At 44.1% G+C, this 20,145-nt stretch overlaps 1 protein-coding gene across 2 annotated transcripts in view; it reads left to right on the top strand.

The window, feature by feature from the left end:
• Positions 1-20,145, top strand: part of GRTP1 (growth hormone regulated TBC protein 1) — a 32,242-nt gene that overhangs the window by 9,807 nt on the left and 2,290 nt on the right. For both annotated transcript variants that reach the window (XM_068679066.1, XM_068679058.1), the window contains 4 exons: positions 3,267-3,391; positions 6,370-6,466; positions 18,685-18,857; positions 18,970-19,155. In XM_068679066.1, coding sequence (XP_068535167.1) covers positions 3,267-3,391; positions 6,370-6,466; positions 18,685-18,857; positions 18,970-19,155 — 581 coding nt within the window. The remainder of the gene's footprint in view (positions 1-3,266; positions 3,392-6,369; positions 6,467-18,684; positions 18,858-18,969; positions 19,156-20,145) is intronic.

Here is a 20,145-nt window from a genome sequence, read left to right as displayed (position 1 = left end):
TCAGTTAAGTATGTAGTGTGTGCAAGTCTTCCTGTGTACACGTGCAGCTAATATCCATGTTTCCACTTCTTTTTTCCCCGTCTTAAATCTGCTCTCACAGAGGCGCAAGCAACATCACTTCTTGGCTCGGCTCTGGTCAGCAGTGGGGACCTTACCTAACATGGGGCAGCTTCTAGATCCTTCTTACAGAAGCCACCTGCTACCAAAACCTCGCCACATAAACCCACTACAGCATTTCATGAGGGGGAGCTGTATTGGTGACAAACATATCTGGTATCTGAGAGTCCCCACGGCCTGTACAGCACCTCATGACTGCTGGCCTGAGGGCCTAGCTGTGTGGGTCAGGTAGCGGTTGTGGGATCCTTCGTAATAGGTTCAGAACTGTAATTCAGATGATAGGCAGCTATAAAATCGACTCTACACTGCTCAAAGCATGAATAAGTTTCTCTGAAGGGGGGTTGACCTATTTGTGGAGGTTAGGAACATTCTCATGAGTTTTACATGGTGTTTAGCCATGGGGAAGAGCAGCGTCAGCTCTTTGGGCTCTGTGTTTAAAGTAAATCAGGTGGTGCCCAACTGCTACCTCGCTTCCTTGTCTGTCTGCCAAAACAGTTAAAGGAAGAACTGGAGAAGGAAAGTGCGTGGTGATACTTCCTCAGAATATGTTACCTACCTTCTCTCCAATTCTGGTATCACCTTTTGGAGACAAAAGGGACTGGAGTTTATGCAGTAACCAAGACACAGGATGCTGCTTTATTCTAATTCCAGGCAGTGATATTATTGTTCTCATCTCTTTTTGTAGAAAATCCTATCCCAGTTTGCTTTCTTCATTGCTGTAAGCTATTGAACTGTTACTTGAAGCTGGGTGATTCAGGCTTGATTTCTCTAGTCTTAGTTGATAGCAAACTTCAACTTAACTTTTAAAAATAAAAAATATCTCTAGAACGATTTCTAGTTCTCATTGTTACAAAGTGAAGCTTGAAGCTGAGTCCTGAATATCCAATTATATCAAATTTAAAATACCCTTTACATATTTTACTTTTCCAAATCTTATTGAAGACCTCCAGAATAATGAGATTAGGTTTTCACTGGAGTTTTTGAATGCTTGTACTTGACAAAAAATAAAATAAAATGCCTGGAATCTATTCAGAACAGAAGCAAGTTACAGACTAGCAGTAGTGAAGAAGTGTGATCAAAACGGAGTACAGCATGTTATTAAATAAATAAATACTTGTGTAATCTACTGGGCATTGTGTCTGGGAGTGGGAGGCACATTGATACAAAGATATGTACAGAAAGGGTGGGGTAGCAAGCTGAAGAAGTCTGGCTTGTAGGCATGCCTGGCTTTGGAAGTACCCTAAATGTGAAAAGCACTAGAGTGATGCAAAAACACTAAACGTCTTTTTGCTCCAGAAATAGCATCTACAGTTCTAATTGTGTGTGTTAAAATAAATATCTCTTCAGCTGAGGCTAATGTGGATTCCTGCCTATGTTTGTCTTGCTGAATGCGAGGTGAAAATGCTGCAGTCCTGGGGAAGGAAAGAAACAAGCCAATGCTCTTCTCATGCTTGCTGCACAGAGATGAATCAACAGGAGAGGAAAGCTGTTGGTTTAGTATTTCACAGCAGCTTAACACCACCACCTCCCAGTATTGAAGGATCATCTGAAAAAAATAATATATCATTTTGGGATTTAATCAGAGTGTACTGCAAAGAAGTAGCTAGTCATTTCTCAGTGACTTTCTTCCTGGACCCATGTTCCTGCGGATAGCTTGAATTTCGTCAGCAGGTCTTCACACAACAAGATTGTCATGGTTTGGGGTTTATCTATCAGTAAAAAGCACTAACGTTGATTTCCTTGCTCAATTCATTCTGGTGGTTTTCTTTCCCCAAAACTGGAGTAGCTCGAGGTTGTGTTCCTTTGGCTGCTAACATCTGTCCAGAGGGAAGTAGGTGAGAGGAGAGCAGGTCAGCTCTGAGGTGTGGATTCTGCACAGGTTAGGGGGAAGAGCCACAGCTGAAATGTCAGCATTCATCTTTTTCTTTTTTTTCTTTTTTTTTTTTTTTTGTGAAGCCCAGCCTAAGCTTCAATAAACAAGAAATTATTCCGATTATGCAAACACAGTGCTGCTCTTCCTACCAAGAGGAAAGACAACACTTGGTTATCCTGTAACTGCCTGGCTGTTGCTCAAGTCCTTTTAAAAATTAGCTTTTTCCTTGAGTTTTTCTTCTAAGTCACATGAGCGGTGAGGTGAAACATTTTCCAACCCTCCCATTTCTGTAAATGATTTATTGACTTCAAAAGGAAGAAAGAGTGATTAAAGTCTTTTTAATGCTTGTGATTTCCATGAAACTAATCATGATTTTGGGTGACTTTCTTCCTTGAGTTGCTTACAGCTCAAGTTTGTGTCAGAACTGTAGTAGGCTTTTTCCAGTATGGAAGAACTAAAAGAAAGCTAACCAAAATAACTTGTTTTATTAATGTCTCAAGGTTCGAAAATCTTCGCAGTAATGTTACTTTCAAATCAATTTTTTTTCCCCCGACTTGGACTTCTAAAAATCAGACGTGGAAGTGGATTAGTAACCTTGGCTTCCCTCTTTATAGAGTGAAGCAAGCTAAAAATTAACTCTGCCTGTTTTTCCAACAACCAAAGGATGTTTGGGTGACTAGCTCAAACCTGCATGGTTTAGGCCTTTGTAAAGAGAGGTGAGTCCTGCTATTCACATCATAGGGGAAAAAAAAAATACTGTGATTCCAGGGAGACGTGCTCAGTTACAGGAACGAGACTATTTATTTTTAGTTGTTTGGGAATGCTTGGTTGAAGCCCCCTGAATGATAAGCCAACTGAAAGATCTTTGGATTTGTTATGAGAATGTTTTCCTAGAGGTGCAGATCATTTCATGCCACTCTGCTAGATAAATTTTGTATGAATTCTTTTTCTTTTTTTGGTCTAAACGAGTGATTTGCTTTCATTTAAGCTTTTGCAGTCAGGCCTTGAGTCCATTCTGCAGGAGAATTTCTTTAGTCCTGCTTGAAATCGTTTTCTGTACCCTAATAGGATTAGTCTTTCTAGGAATGGATTATCCTCAAGTGTAGATGCTCTTTTAGCCAAAACAGAGGTAAAACTGGTTCTTGGTAAAATTCATCCACCAAAACTACAGTGTAATAAGGTTTCGGTTGTGCTTCAGGAAAGCTGTAAAAGTCTGCTTTGAAGACCAAGGAGGGAACAGCTCTTAATTTTGTTCTTTTTTTTCCCTTTTGTCTAGACATGAATAGAACATTTCCAGATAACATAAAATTCCGCCAAACGGCTGATCCCTGCCTGCAGGATACACTCTACAATGTATTGGTAGCATATGGGCACCACAATAAAGCAGTAGGATATTGTCAGGTATGTAGTCATTGTGTTGTTTTTTTGTTCCCCCCCCTCCCCCCCCCCCCGTTTGTTTCTAAATGCTGCATTTCACCAGTGGTAATTGGTGTTGCCCATTTGAATGTGCACTTTCAGAAGCAGATCCACAAACAATTTCTGTTCTTAAAATGGCCCTGGGAGAGAAAAAAAATAATCACTTCAAGCATGTTCAGGTACCCTTGTGAGTTTCCCCAGGGTCTTTTTGTAGCTACTTCACTGTATTTGGTTTGATTCATGCCTTGGAGAGGAGAAAGAGAGCTTGTCTTTCCCTCTTCCCCCCTCCTGCCATCCTTCCTGGAATAGTCCTTGGTGTGTAGGAGTCGTGATGAGATCTCAGTTGTCTTTGTTTTCACTGGAATGTTTTTCAAAACACAGGAAAACCAGTGCTCATGTGATATATCACCTAGGATTTGGGATAATTGGGTAGAAGGAAATAGTAGCATTTATTTGGTGCTGTCTCCAAGTATAGACAGACAGGTAGGAAGAAAAATTGTTTGAATTTCACTTAGAAAGTCTTCCCTTTCTTCACCAAAGATGCAAGTGCTAAGCTGTATCTCATGCTAGTTGGGGAAGTTGGTACGGTATATACAATTGTTCCAAAGTTTAGAAGATTATGAATTATATTTACTGAAATCTGGAAAATAGGAGACTAAGGAGGAGACTTAGAGAGGCTTAACGCTAGATTAAAGTCATGAAAACAAATTATTCTTGTGTATACTAACCAGCTGTAGTATGGAGATTATTTGAAACAGGAGTAAAAGATGCCTGGTTTTTCCATTTTGTTGTTCTTGGTATTATAAATTTATTAAGATGTGATGTTTAAAGTGTTGAGAATAACAGAAGGAATAGAACTGTGAATAGTCTGTTTTGCAAGGGTCAGGCCCCTGTATCAAGGTAGAAACATACCGCTTCTAAACCGTGCTGGCTTCTAAACAAAATAGATGTCCAATTGTTGAAAAGTTTTGCTATATTGTTTAATCGGTGTGCTAATCTTTGCACATGGCATTATGAACATTGGAGATGAAAGGTAACTTAAGGAAAAAAAAGTGATTTATTTAGTTTTTCTCCTTTCTTCTTGCCTCTGGTGTCCTCACAGGATGAATGTTACTTTTTCTGGCTAAAAATAATTAGACTATAAACCAAAGGCCAGCAGCATCTGCTTTCCAAGGCACGTTGTAAATCAGGGAATGTTTCAGGAAAGGATGTTTTCTACTAGTGAAGCAGCAGATTTTGTCCAGGTAGATATTGTGATGCCTGCTATACTATAGCAGACACCCTGTAAACACTAGAAAATGGAGTAAAAAATGAGAACTTTAGTATTTTGCAGAGTTCTTTTTGTCATCTGAAGGCTCTTCAGGGGGCATTTTCACAATTCTACCACATTTGTAGTATTTGCTGCCAGTTAGCTCCCCATTTGGGAGTGTGTTGGGCTTCACATGGTCATGCTGTGACAAGGCCATGGCACTGCCTAAAATCAAGAGCCCTGTGAATTTATGCTTAAGACTATTTTCCTGTGTGTGCCGTGTTCAATGCCAAGCGGTCTCTTGTCACCATAGATAGATGCAGTTCCTGAGCTGTCGGCCTCGAAACAAATCGTTGCCTCCCTAGCTAGAAGGCCGAGCACCGTGTAAGGCCACACAAGGTCTGTCCGAGCCATAACAAGTGCTGAGTGACTCAAAGCTGGAAAACGAAGCCCTGGGGAAGGTGCCACGTCCTAATGTTTCCCTGTTGTGGGAGTGTTGCAAGGCCTTGTATGGTGGGATGGGCAAGTGAAATCTGCTGAATGCAAGAAATGAGATTTCAGATGAGATAGGATCTTGTAGCTTCCAAAGGCTGTGAAGGGCCTCCTTGGTGGCCGTCATCTCTTCAGGTCCACAACTGGCAGCACTCAGGAGACCGAGAGACAATGCTGGAGAAGTCAAGCGTGGAAGGGGAGAGAAAAGGAAGAAGGCCAAATAAAGGGATGGAACTGAAGAAGGCAGTGTAACCAACACCAGCTTTCATAGCCTGTAAATATTTAAAGATAATTTCCTGTTAGCTTAGGAAAACTTTCAGAGACACCTTTGGTAAATTGTCAAAGTGTGCTTGCGGTGATATTGCAGTTGTCATCTTGTTTACAATAGAAAAGATACACTTAAATGTTTTTTTGTTTGTTTGTTTTCAAGATGAGGAATCCAAAGAAAGTGAACTACTATGCAAGTAAATTAGTAATACTGCCGTAACTTAGTGATATTATGGCAGACACAAAAAAAAGTGCCTCAGGCTGAGGCAATATTTTTATGGGGAATACCAGTTCACAACCTGTGTGTTCTCTATGCAGTTTGAACAGGCCAGTTATGGGTTGACTAAGCTTTCATAATTTTTTTGGTAGCTCCCCCTCCCTCCTTCCTGTTGTTTCCCTTCCTTTTTACACTGAAAGGCAGGAGCTGCAGTGGCCAGAGTCATTGCCTACCATGAGCAGTACCGGAGGTACTAGAGGAAACAAATGATTTGTACAGTCATTTGATGGGCTAAGCACCAACAGCTCATAAAAGCTGCAGCTTTTTACAAAGGAGTGTTTGGATCAGGCTCTCTCCTTCTGCAGCTGTGTGGTCCACCTGCAGGTGTGTTACGTTTGCATTGCACGTCCAGATCAGCTGTGTTTTGGTGCTGGTCAGAACAGTCAACAGTTAACACTGGGACAGGGCTTTGGGATTTTTTAAAAAGGGAAAATTGAATGTAAATTATACACTGCTAAGCTTTTTATTTTAATTTTCTCTCCTTGAGCTTTGATAATAATTCTCACCAGCTGTCCTCTTGCAGGTTTAACAGCTTACTCAAACAGTGGCCTTTATTACTAAACTGTACTTGATGTGCTCACTTTATATACCGTGGTAATTTAGCTCTTAATCAAAATAAATGAACTAGAAACTCTTAAGGTAAGTGTACGCATCTTAAAATTCTTCTTTCTTTTTCAGGGCATGAATTTCATAGCTGGATACCTGATTCTTATTACAAAGAATGAAGAGGAGTCCTTTTGGCTGCTAGATGCTCTTATCGGAAGAATATTGCCGGGTATGGTAAAAATTTAAACAGTTGGTTTTGTATGCTGGAGCTTGGCTTTTATTCTATCTTTGTGTTTTTGTTCATTTTTAGAGTGCTCAGGTGTTAAAATGGGTTTGCATGGACTGAAGACGTTTTAGGGCCCTGGAAACACAGGACAAAGACACCACACACAGGCAAAAGTTGTCTGTTCTGTAGTCACAGCTTAGTCCTGATGGAGTGGTTTGCTTTTATGTTAATCTGTAGTCTCATTTCTCACTCCCTACTTGCACCTGTTGGGTAGGTGTCTTCCCACGCCTGTGTGGAGCTGGGGAACAGAGCTCAGAAGGTGTCTGGGATCTGGTGTTTCTGTTTGCAGGAATGTGATTTGAGGCACAGATGAAGCAGTAATCACAGAGCAAAGGTGGGAGATGCACGCAGACTGAGCACTCAGCCTGCAGCATCACTTCCCAGTGGCTTGGCAGGAGGCAGCACGAGCTTTCTTCAGTGACAGCTGGCATGGTGGTGTGGGCTTCTGCTAGGGGGGATCCTCTGAGCAGGCACACCTTGGGTATTTCCACATACTGATGTTACAGCAGAGCAGGCAAATGTCAAAATTCCTGCCTGTGGCTGTATGCGAAGTTCCCTTCAAAGCTCTTGTGATTGTGATCTAGCCAGGTTGGTCGGTAGTCTTGAGGGAAATTCAGTGCACCCGACAGTGCAGACAGCATTTACATCTGGTCGGCTCAGTAGCTCCCTAACTTTTCTTGCCTGGGTTTGCAGCAGGAGCTTCCACACTGAATTTTGCCTCATGTTCAACTGAATCTCACCACATGTGGAGTAGATCAAAACCAGAAGCAAACATCAGGCACAGCTGTGATTTATAATCCTGTGAAATACATTTGGGAACGTTCTTTCTTGGGATTTAATTGTAGAGGAAGAATGGCTTCATCATGAATTCCCAAGAGTGTTGTGCATGGGACTGACTTACAGCTACAGGCTCAGTGTGTGTCGCATTCAGAACAGGAGAGACTCATTTTTCTATAAGGAGGCTGTGAAATTCACTGTTGGCCCAGTTCTGCTTTTGAACAGATGTTTATCCCAAGTGGCTGGAGGCTGAATCCAATATTACAGCGTCAGCTAAGTGCTGGTTGGAGGCATCAAGGTTGATATTTGTATTTCTGTTTCTTCCTGGTCTGGTTTAAGATTTAAAAAAAAACATTTTTCTTCCCTTTTGAAGAGAAGGGAAAGACTCTAAGAAAGATAAAGAGCTGAGGGAGTTTTTTCATGCTTTTGACCAGCTGTAAGAATTACCTTTCGCATTGAATTACACCATGTAGGAGCTGAGTTTTTCCCTTGCATGTTAAGCACCATGGTTGCAACTTGTAAGAGTAGGAACTGGCAACTGTGATGTTGAGTCAATCTGCAAATATTTGAGAAGTTGCAGCCTTGAAGCTTACTCTCAAGCTACAAGAATAGCCTGAAGAAACCAACTGTCTGCTGGTTTGTTCAGCCTTGAGAACGATAAGCTGGGCAAACAGGTAGGAAACAACAGGCTGCCATGGGACCTGTCACTGGCTGAAAGCAGAGGATGTCTTCCCATTGGCATCATTTTCGGGGAGATAAGGCCCTCAGTAAAAGGCACATTTGATTGCAAACTGGTGTGTGGCACCTTCTGCTGCTAATCTTTTTGGTAGTCCTACATGTTTTTATTTGGGACAAAGGAGTAGATTCAGATTTTTTTTGTTCATCTTGTTGTATCCCTTCCAGCTCAGGATAAATTCATAAATTTATCATTGCTTTTGGCAAGGAATTCACTCCAATGAGTTCATCATGAAGCCTTTCTACATATTGCTGGTATCTAAATGACAAAAGTTGCTCTTATTTTGCCCTCTTAGTCATTGCATTGATATTATGCTGGTAGCGTTGGTGTTGAGAAGAAATGGATAATGTGGAAAGCAATCACTGTGTACAAAGGAGATGTACATTTGCTTATATCCATGGCAATATTTTTTACTACCCTGTTTATAGATAGGCATTTACTACCCTGTAATGAGAGTCTTACTACAGACTTTGGCCTGGGTTCAGCACGTCCAGTCCAGAGGCATCCAGCTGAGGTACTGACGTTAGAAACACGCACGCTGGCAGTTCTGCTGCTGTCAGTGGTGAAAGGGATCAGAATTGCTAACCTGCCTGTGCCCCCTTCTCCTCCAAAATCAGCTTTAAGAGATTTTGAGGTACCCCTTCCAGCTCGGGTGCCTCAGCAAGAGCCTGAGTTAGTAGGGTGAGTCTTCTATCTAGGGAAAATATTTGCGTTGGGGAATGCAAGGCTTCATTGTCTCAAAGCAGCAGCAAGTTTTCTCTGCCAAAAAATTCTCATGACAGTTCTCTGTCGTAACGGTGATGATTTCTCTACATACATATTTCTTTTTATCCCCACTGTCCTCTCAGCTCATGCTTGAACTGTACGTTTATGAAATTCAGAGCATGATGGATAAAATAATCAGCATAGTGTCAAAGCCATTATGTATGTGTGAGAGAGGGGCAGACAGACGATATGCATAAAGAAACTTCTTCAGATAAGTACTACTCTGGTGTTAATAGTGCAGGGTACAGCACATTTCAGTTTAAAGCCCTTCAGTTACTTCTTGGGAAAGCAGAGAAGTGCTGTGTCCTCTCCAGGTCTTCAGAGGGAAAAGTAGCAGTCAGTTTTGTTGGGTGCCAACAGTTTAAGCCAATCTTTTTCCTTCAGTTTTATTCCTGTGGCTGTCTTCTTGATCTGTTTGCGTTATGATCTACACCTTTTCCTCTTTTGCTGCGACAGATATGCCTCCAGGTCACGTCCTCGATTTCCAAGTATCCCCGTGTCACTGCAGCTAAATCAGGGGCGATTTAGGACAGTGTGGAAATCCCTCTGCTCTCTGTGGTGCTGCTGTGAAAGCTTCCTTGCCCCTGCCTGCACACGTGTAATTCCACTCAGCAGCTGGATACTGGCAGGGTTTTTGGTCAGCAGGTGAACCAAGTAAGCCAGAGATTGTGCCATCTATTGAAAAACGTAGCGTGTGACAGATAAAGGATTAGAACAGCTTTTGGGGGAAGTGACAGAGGACTCCCCCAATCCACAGCTCTCCTCCCCGGTCTTACTGGTCTTTATCCCAGGGAGCGGGATGTGCCACAGGGTGCGATGGAGGTGCGACTCCTCCACCCCCTGCCAGAAGGGGACAGCTGGCGATGGGACCATGTAAGTAGAAGTTTTTCTGTCTGAATCATCCCACTACACCCATATGGGGTTGGTGCAGCTCTCAGAGGGAGCCAGCAGAAGTTAAAGGGGTTTGCTGGTGTGTAGGGCTGTGTGTACGCCCCGCATCTGGCTGAGCTCAGCACTGGGCAGCGCAGCTGAGCGGAGCCAGGAGGATTTGTGCTTTTGCTGAAGGCCAGCCCCATGCCTGTTGTGGCTGTCAGCTGCTCAGCTGGGGGTTTGGAGGGATTAGGGGCATATCTCATTTAAACGCACCATGGGGGAATGCAGCTGTTTGTTTAACTGAAGTTTTGGGTGCTACCAAGGTCCTTTTATTCCTGGGTCAGTCAAAACAGGCTGAGCTGGAGCAGACAGCGTTGCCCAGAAGAACCAGTATGGCTTCAGTTCAAGCTCAGAGAAATTGTGGCTTTGCAATTTCTGCGTGGTATATCTCTGCTGTTGCTGTTCTGCTCATAGCTTTACTTCTTGCTGAGAACATTTTTTGTTCTTGTGAGGAAATCTATGAGGAAATACTGGGGGGTTGCTTTAGAAAGTAGCAGGTAGGAGGTAATGTATGACTGTGGTACTTTGGTATGTAATTTAAGGAGCATATTTGCCTTTCTTTTTTTTACATTTATGATTAAATGGTGAGTTTAAGAGAGGAAAAACTTGATGGTTTGAACTCCCTTCAGCATGGCAGGCATTATATATATCAGTATATATATATCTCGGAACATTTTTTTATTTTTTTTTCACTTGTTTCACTGGGTTTGTATTACTAAGCTGCTTCAGTCAAACTCTTCTCTTGCAGTTTGGTTTCTGTTCCCTTCATAGCCTAAAAATGTGCACTTGTTCTAGTTAGATTTTTTTTTTTTTTAACATGCTCACAATGATACTTCCCCCCCCCCCCCCCCTCTAGTGGGAGTATTGCTAGTGCCTTGAGCAATGGCATTATTTATCTCTTTTCACAGCTGAAAGTGTTTTATTTGAGAGAGGAAAACTGTAGGATCTCCTTTGCCTTTTTTTCTGGGTCATTTTGAGCTGTGATCTTGGTAATGATGCATGTACTACTGTCCTCTTGCTGCTGACAGCTGTTTTCCTGCAGCTTATAGGCATTTATAGCACCTTTTGTCGAACTGTTTGCACACTCTTCTCTGTGTGTTTTTGTTAAATATCATCACATCTCTCTGCCTACATCCCCAAGTAATCCAATCCTTTCACTACATTACTCCATTGTGCCCTGTGTGTTGACATGGGACAACACCTTCCAGGTTAGTACTGGTAAACAAATACCAGCTTGCTCTTCTTCTCCAGTGTTGTTAACAGAAATCTTAAATCAGATTTAGCCTACAAGTGTTCCTCAAGAAGGCCCAGCAATGTTCCTTCAGCCTGGAATTGTTTTAGGTGAGTTTTTTTCTTTAAACTTGCGGCATAGTGCCTGGTTGTGTATCAGTTACTGAAAATAAGGATTTTTGAATAACGAAAGTCACAAAGAGTCACACAACTGGTAGACTGCAGTGAAGCAGTGGGCATTATCTGCGAGAACAAAAGGTGCAGTGCAAGATACTGCTTCGCTGTGTAGCTTAGCAACTGCTGGTTCAGGCACATGTCTGCGTCTTCAGATAAATAATATCTAACACATCCCTGTTTTGAGCTGGCTGTGGTTCTCAGTTATGTCAGCCATAGACTCGCAGGTATTTTTGCAGAAGAGACTAGGCACAGGAAGAGGCACGAATATTTGAACTGAATAATAACATAATTGCTCACCCAACTCTTGTGCATCCTTGTCTTTCCCTTGCTCAGTGTTAGGACATTCTTTCAAGTCCCATCACACAGACTTCAGGTTTCAAGGGAAGAGTCACTTGAGAAATACAGAATGCTCTGCTGCCTATGAAGTGTTGCTGTTCAGACTGCTTGCTTGTAGTTGCAAGTAAGCGTGTATTTGTTTCCTTCCTGAATTGGGCCAATGAGGTTGCTGCGGTTGCTCAGTCTGGAGAAGAGGCGGCTCAGGGGAGACCTCATTGCTCTTTGCAGCTGCCTGAGGGGAAGCTGTGGGGAGCTGGTGGTCGGCCTCTTCTCACAGGTAACCAGTGATAGAACCAGAGGGAATGGCCTCGGGTTGCACCAGGGGAGGTTCAGGTTGGCAATGAGGAGCCATTTCTGCTCAGAAAGAGCAGCCAGGCACTGGGACGGGTTGCCCAGGGAGGTGGTGGAGTCACCGTCCCTGGGGGTGTGCAAGGAGAGGTTGGGCCTGGTGCTTGGGGACATGGGTTAGTGGTGACACTGGTGGCAGGGGAGGGGGATGGTTGGACCAGATGCTCTTGGAGGGCTTTTCCAGCCTTAATGATTCTGTGATCACATCCACCACGAGGAGAGAGGAACGCTTGGCTGCTAGGCTGGGTAAATAGGAGCTCTGAAGTACGAGACTGACACATTGTACTGTTAGTCAGCAGCCACGATGAAAGGATTCATCTTTGAATATTAGAGGTCAGTTGTATTTATCCAGGAATTAAGCATGCAGTGTCCTGATAAGCTGAAGGTGGAACGCAGGGGTCATCGTGTGTGTATATTTAGAAACCTTGATAAGCCTGAAATGCTTATTACTAACAAATCTGAACTGCTGTGCCACTTGGGAGACTTGAGCAAGCAGGAAACGAGTAACTGAGGTTTTTCTGCTTTTACATGATAAGTAAGCTTATACTTTTGGAATAATTTTATTTCCTATATGCATCTTATTCCTTGTAATTCATAAGCCTCATCAATAAAAATAACGCTCAATATTTAGCATTTGGGCTTTAGGTAGCTGGGTAGAAGTCTGACAGTTTTGTCTAAACCACAGGTTTCTTGTGTGTGACCAAATGTACACGTTCTCAGCCTTACTTCTGTGTGGGGACGTGCTACATTTTGGCTACCAACCAGAAGAGCCCTTAGTGTTTTAAAATGCTCAAGAGGATTGCATTATTCCTCAGCCTGGCTGTATTTACACTGTGGAAGCAGGACCTAACTGATTTATTCCATCCAAAAAGTCGAGCCCATCTCTTTCCTGCTGGCAGGCAAGCCCTGTATTAATAGAATTTAATTATGTTAAACCTTGAGTTATCTTTAATAGTCCTTCCGTGGCCCTGCTCTGAGAGGGGACTGCAGCCTTCGGCTATCTGTGCCAGCCGTGCTGTTTGCCTCTTTGTCTCCCCAGTCGATCAAAGTTTCAAATCCCTTTCAAAAGCCACCGGCAAAATAAAGTTTTCAAATGAAATCTTAATTTGGTTAGGTCCGATTAAAGGCAGAACCGCCTGGCTGCTGATAAAGCAGGAAGGTAGGTAGCAGTGGAAATAAAGGAGCAGGGGTTTGGGGGAAGGAGGTCCTTTTTTTAATTTTTTTTTTTTTTTTTGATGTGTAAAAGCCAAGTCTTAATGGACAGCACTTACATAAATTTGGTGCCTGATGTTTTATCCAAATAGTCGTGTTGGTGGGTGTTTCGGTTGCTTGTTTTCAGCTAGTGGTTTTCCTTGTGAAAGCATGAATGTGCACAGGTAGTGTTGAACCACTGTGGTTTTGACAGAGCTGTCTACGTATTGATTAAAGGGGTTGTGGTGTTTTAACTCTGCGATTAAAGCAGCAGAAGCAAAGCTAGCGAATAGCTCATTTCATTCCTCACAGCATATATTTTTGACCTTCTAATGGTCAGCAGGGGCTCTGCGTGTTCATTTACGATGATGCAGCCTTCCCGGACATCTTATTTGGACTGCAAAAAGCATAATATAAATGCTGACAAATGCAAAATGGGGTTGTGGGTGCTTGTTGTAGATCCTAAGGCACAGTTTTGTATTTCAGCTTGTAAATTCCTCGAAAATGGATTAGCTGGAGTAGACAAATACATGTGTTAGATACCAAGGCTCGTGGAGTGAGGTTTGTAAGTGGCCTTGCTGGACAAGAAGCCAGCTGAGCAAACAGCAGCATTGCTGCCCGTGCCCCCTGCTGCAGGCTTGGTGCTGTGAAAGGCCCCAAACTTGGTTGGAAGAGAGACCCTACCACTGTTAGTAGCGTCTTTGAGCTGTGAATTACAAAACCACAGAAAGGTTTGGGTTGGAAGAGACCTCAAAGCCCACCCAGTCCCACCCCCTGCCATGGGCAGGGACACCTCCCACCAGCCCAGGCTGCCCAAAGCCCCATCCAGCCTGGCCTTGAGCACCTCCAGGGATGGGGCAGCCACAGCTTCTCTGGGCAAATCACTTTTTATCTGGATGTGCCTCGTTCTAACCAGTAGCTAGTGCTACTTGTGAAGACTTTGTTTTCCTCTCTCGAAAAGTCCATAATGTCTGGGGTGTTTCCTCTGTGAAGCAGTCGAGTTTGCTTGTCATATTCCTTGGATAAAGTCTCTAAACAGAGAAGTTCCCTACAGAGCTCAGTTTCTGTGAGTAGTGTTTATAACCCTTTGTTTCCCACCCCTGCCAGTCCATCAGCTTCCTGCCTTAAATATCAGAGCTGCTGCAGTGTTCTGACTTCGGTTTGGTTCGTGTCACATACAGAGATAACACACTCTCTTCTTCAGCACTGAATACATCCAAGGATTACTTTACCTTTTCCTGAACTAAGACCTGCTTATTCAGGATTTATTGTATTTGTAACTTAAGATGTTGGGGGGAAAAAATACTTTTAAATTGCTCAGCTACTGCAAGCTTTGATATTATTTCAAAATACAGTGAAAAGCATCAGCTACATTGAGAATATGTTTATGGAGGGACGTGTGCTTTGGGAGTAAGGGAGAAACCATAGGGAGAAACTCATGTGCAGTGCCCAGCAGTACCTGTTGTCTCCCTAAATGTTTAAAGACTGATGGCCTGTTTAGTTTTAGAGATGCTTGGGAAATATTACCTTGTTTTTTTTCATGTGTTTTACGTTCAGAAGACTGAAATGCAATACTAAATTTTCAGCTTATGGCTGGGGGAGAGGTATGACTCTTCCCCCATTTGTACCTCTTGCAGGTTTAGTAGAACCTGTCGCTTCAAGATTAAAATTAATACGCGTTAGCTTCCTCAGGCTTGAAGTAAGAGGATTGTGGATTTCATGCTGTTCAGGCTGAGGTGTTGGATTGGTTTCCTTCTCCAAATATCAGGCTGGAGCCACGTGTGCCTGTTCAGCTTTCTATTTAAGCCTCCTGCTTCTGTCCAAGTCTTTTAAGCGAGGGAGTTCCCGTGGCGTGACTGTAGCATTGTTGTGAAGAGCTGGAGAAAACGTGGCTTGTTTTTGAGTGTGAGATAACAAAAGTGCTGTGTTTTGTGCTGAGGTGTCAAGAATAATCTTGTCAGTGCAGTGAACTGATAACGTAGTTCCTCTCCCTAATCCCAGCCAGGAATCACAAAAGCCAGAGACCAGGATCCTCCTTCAGCTGCAGTCGTGTAAGACTCGTGATAGGGTGGCAAATTCATAACCAAGTATTAGTCCCCTCTACAAGCATGGTAAGCAGTTGTGGCAGCCTGCAGTGTTTGCTCACGAATTCCCCTCCATTGGAGGAAATGGAGGTAAAAGTCTGTCCAAAACCTCGACTCCCAGGACCATCACCCCTACCTGGTGAACTGGAGTTGTTGCATGAGCCTGTATGAGATTACTTTGGTAGCTGGAGCTTCAAACTGTGCTTGTTTCTAATGATGCACATGTCATTATTGAATGCAAGATGGTAAAATTAGTATTTAAAACAAATCTAGGCTGCTTCTTTTCCCATAGCAAGAATGTCTGAAAGTTGCATTTGTGCTTTCTAGCCTGCTGCCAACTTCGTTTTTCCATGTCCAAGAGGTTGCACAAGGAGTCTTTGCTCCTTCATATTTCACCTTTGTCTTCTGTAATGTCAGGAGAAATACTGGTTTTGCCTTTATTCCCATTGTTGTTATATTTAACCAGTGGTAGCTCCTGCACCTGCTCAGATTTGCTTGGTGCTGCAGGAAATGCAAATAAGAAGCCAAAAGGCCGTTTCCATCCCACAGCACCCATCTTCCAAGTTTAAGATCAGAAGTTTTGGTTCACCTTGGTTCAACGAAGTAAAAGCTCCAGCTTGAGCCTGTTTTGGGGCGTTGCTCACCCTCCCCCTGGAGGACAGGGAGCTTGTTTTTGACATGACATGAGTTAAGAGCTCAGCTTGCCACTGAGCCACGTATCTGCAGGATATCGCTTTGGCCAGGCCATCTGCAGGGGGTCACTGTGGCCTGAGGTTGCAAAACGAATTGGCAGTACTCTTGGTTTTCCTCCTTTTCCTGTTGTGACTTCTCTTGTTTCCTCCCAAACATGTGTTGTCCAGCTCTGTATGCAAAGCTGGCGATACAGATCCTTACAAACCCCCCTGCACCTTTCTGAACTGTTCCATGGTAGAAATAAAAGGGCAGAGCGTTGCCCTTCCCTCCTGGGTAAAAAGAGGCTGCGAGTTGCCAACAGGGAGAATGAATTTGGCTCATGCCTGTGAGAAAAGTTAAAATAGCCAATCCTCAATTCCTCCCTTTGGTTAAATAAATCAGACCTGTGAGATAAATCACCGCGTGCCCCAGGCCGGGTTATGCAGGCTCCTGAAATGCTGCTGAGAAATGCTGGAAGACGTGCGGCAGAGCCTGGGTCCTGCCGTGGGTATTTCTGTAACACCAAGAATAATTCCCAGCCTGCTGCTGCTCCCCGTAGGAGTGTTTATATTTAACCTGACACACGCGCACCAGACTCGGAGGAGCCTTTTTTAACTTCTGCAGCTCTGACTCGCAGAGGTAACTCGAGGCTGTGGGAGTGCTGCTTCTTAAACTTTTATTTTGGGAACCGCTTAATCTCTCCGTACTGCAGGACGAGGTCACGGGGTCCTTGCAGGCCTGATCCTCGCTTCCTGCAAATCCCATTAGCGCCGGACATGCCACTGGGAGGCTTCGGGCAGGTGCCTGGCTGTGCTGGGAGGCAGCGAAAAGGAGGCTGAGAGCATCTCTTCGCCAGGAGCTGCACTCAAACAGGTGTCGGGCTCAGTGTCCGCGTGCCACAGGCAGCGCAGGCATAAAGAAACCCTACAAGCAAGGAGAAAAGTCCCTTCCCCTCGTCCTGTTCCTCCCACAGCAGCAATGCAGCACGGCAGTGGATGGAGCTGGCTCTTCCTTTTGCAGGAACAGGAGCAGCACCAGGTGATCCAGCGGGGTGAGGCACATGCATGGAGCAGCCGGCGTCCCAGGCAGACTTCTGGAATTTGATCGTGGTTTAATGGTAGTACAGGGTAATGATTTCCCATCCTGTGCCTCGTTTGTTGCCTCCCAGAACACGTGATGGGAAGTAATGCTCACCTCCATCCCCGTCGCTGACAACTGAGAGATGAAGGGAAGCCATCTGACCCTGTGCTGTTTCTTCAGGGGATAATGTCTTGTCAGAGGGCATTCCTGCAAACCAACCCAGAGCAGTAGATGCACAATTAGCCTGCACTCATTAGTTATTTGTTTATTTTTAATTAGCAAGCAGCAGCTTGGGGGCAGATCCTGAGCCAGCTCCATTCTGGGTCACAAACTGCTCAATATTTTGCCGGAGAAGGAATAACAATGAGCATGCTCCTCAAATAGTGTCTGCAATCGGGGAGAAGAGGCAGGACTGCGGAGTTTTTGCTGAGGGGCTGTTTGCAGAGGCTTTAGGGGCTGGGCATCGCTGGCAAGTAGGAGCGGGGCAGGTTTGCTCTTGCCACGCGTTTGGGCACCAAGCCAGGTTACAAAATCACTGACTAACCACGCTGGGTGCGTCACCTCTCCGGGAAGAGCAGAGCCAAGGCTGTGCCATCGTGCCCTCCCTCGGGTGCCTTGTGCAGTGGCTGTGCTCCGAGATGTGAGGGTGAGGTTTGCTCGGGATCCCACAGGAATGCAGCTGGAGGACTGGAAGCGCTGCTTCCCGAACTCAGGCAGCTGTTTTTATACACTGGTTTACATTACAGGTACATATATGTCTTATATATATGTATGTATCTCATCAAGTGATAGTACATTGAGTGATAATTAAATATTTTAGCTAAGAGGTAAGAGAATCACAGAAAGGTTTGGGTCGGAAGGAACCTTCAAGCCCACGCAGTTCCAACCCCTGCCACGGGCAGGGACACCTCCCACCAGCCCAGGCTGCCCGAATACCTGTAACATCCCTGGTGGCTGTAATTTTTGGCCATTAACTTTTTCCTCGCCAGCTCTCAAACTGCTGGGCAGGTGCCTGGCTGCGTCCTCGCTGGGATCCTGGCATTTATGTTGTTGTGCAAATTAAAAATAGCAGCCGCAGCGTGTGGGGTGATGGTGCAGGGCACGTGGGTCCTCGTTCCTCCCAGGGACACTCACTGGTGGCGACTTGAAGTTTGCACTCATATCCCTCAGGAGCACCGAAAAGAATGGGTTGGGGGTGTGTGAGAGGAGGAAGGAGGGTAGGAAAGAGAAGAGAACTTGTTCTTTCACCTGAAATATAATTCCTTGATATTTTTTCCTCGTATAAAGCAGCATTTTAGGCAAAGTTTACTTGGCCAGTCAATGTTATTTTGCCAGTGTGCCAGTTCACAAACGTGCACAGCACAAACACATGCAGAAAGAAAGGTTTTTGTTTCGGCTTTGCAGGTCATGGTGCAGTTTTCTGTTTGTTCTCAGCCTACTTCCTCATGGCACTGTGTGTGCTGCAGCTCTCCAAGCTTTCCCTACAAGCAAGTCAAAGATGACTGGTTAAAGGAGTGTCTCCAACAGCAGCCACTCTTATGCTGGTAGAGGAGTTTTCTCTAAGCACGCCCAGAACTACTTGTTCATCGAACTGAGGTGCTCGTTGTTCAGCCTGCACCTTGATAACATAAATGCTTCCCCTGTCAAACAGGCTCTGGACTAGCAGTTACATCCAAAATTAAGGAAGCTGGAGGGTGCTACAACAATTCAGTGCAGTGACCAGTGATGTAGGTCTAATTTCAATCCCTGTCCCTCGGATAAGTCTTTAAGTGGGAAGAGCTGTTACCACGGGGACCCATCAACTGCTGACTTTTTGGTTTCTTCTCCCCAAGATTATTACAGCCCGGCCATGATGGGCCTGAAAACCGACCAGGAGGTCCTGGGAGAGCTGGTAAAGCTGAAAGTCCCGGCTGTGGCAGAGCTGATGGAGAGACACGGGGTCATGTGGACCCTGGTGGTGTCACGCTGGTTCATCTGCTTGTTCATTGACATTCTGCCAGTAGAGGTAAGCAGTGACGTTGGCTTCTTTTTAACGTGAATCTATAATCCTTATTCCCTTTGTGGTGCTTCAGTGATACAATTTCCTCCTGTAATCTGAGTTCTCCCCTTTCCTGCAGACCGTGCTCCGAATATGGGACTGTTTGTTTTACGAAGGGTCAAAGATCATCTTCCGCGTGGCCTTAACGTTGATCAAGCAACACCAAGCTTTTATTCTGGAAGCCACGAATTTCCCCGACATCTGTGACAAATTCAAGCAGATCACCAAAGGAACATTTGTAACAGAGTGTCACACCTTCATGCAGGTAAATTCTCCATGGGTTTCTAGCTGTTATGAATTAAAAACAACTTTGCTCCATCAAAAACACAGTTCAGAGAAATGTGTCTGTGGGAATCGCTGAAAGGATGAAGAACGTTTTCATATATATATAAAAATAAATCAAACTTGTTATTTTAGAATTATTATCCAAATTCACATACAGCAATCCATTTGTATTCTCTGTCCTACAATGGGGAAAAAATCCCTCCTACCCTTTTTAGCTTTTTTTTTTTGAGGCAGGAAGTCTGGCAAGAAAACAACTTCACTGAATGCTTTCAGTGAGCTGTGCATTGATCACATTCCTATGCGTTTTCTCAGATGAATTGTAGTAATTATTATTATAGGATACAACTTGCATTGATAAATCTTCACTGTAAAGCCTTGGTTAGTCATAGAACGAGAAGTACCCAGCTCTTAACCTCCAGTCTGAAAGCTCACTGCCATGAGAATACCAGTTCAGAGGCTGATATAAACACTTGTCCTTGAAGGACACTTTTTTCTCTGCCCTTCCCTTTAATGTCATTATAATGACTCTTTAGGAAGTCCAGGAGCTTTTTCTTGCAGTTTCCCCAATAAAAATAGCTGGGTTACTTATTTTCCAGAAGTGTTTATGTTATCTGGGGTGGTTACTGTAGTGAGGGGGCTTTCAAGGCAGTAACATAAACAATTTAGGTTAGGTTTTTGTGGGATGGGGAAAGGCATGCTCCTGAGTTGTTTTGCAGAAATGCCAACACTGGTTCCAGTGGAGGTGATGACAGCTGAAGGTTTTATGTTCCCCTCACGAACAAAAACTTAGTTTTCAGTGTAATGCCGTGGAGACTTCTTTATCAGAGTGCTTTCAAAGCTGGCTCATTCGCAACCTCATCTCCAGAGCTGTCGGTTACAAGTACAGAGAACAGAGGGGCCTACGCAGCTCAGCTGGAGACTTAAGCACAAAGCAAGTTTATGTGCTCAAGCTTGCTGCACAGTTTTGTTT

Source organism: Anas acuta, chromosome 1 (genome assembly GCF_963932015.1).
Source record: "Anas acuta chromosome 1, bAnaAcu1.1, whole genome shotgun sequence".
Taxonomy (NCBI): Eukaryota; Metazoa; Chordata; class Aves; order Anseriformes; family Anatidae; genus Anas; species Anas acuta.
Note: the sequence above shows the minus strand (reverse complement) of the source record. Positions and strands in the feature narration are given on the sequence as shown.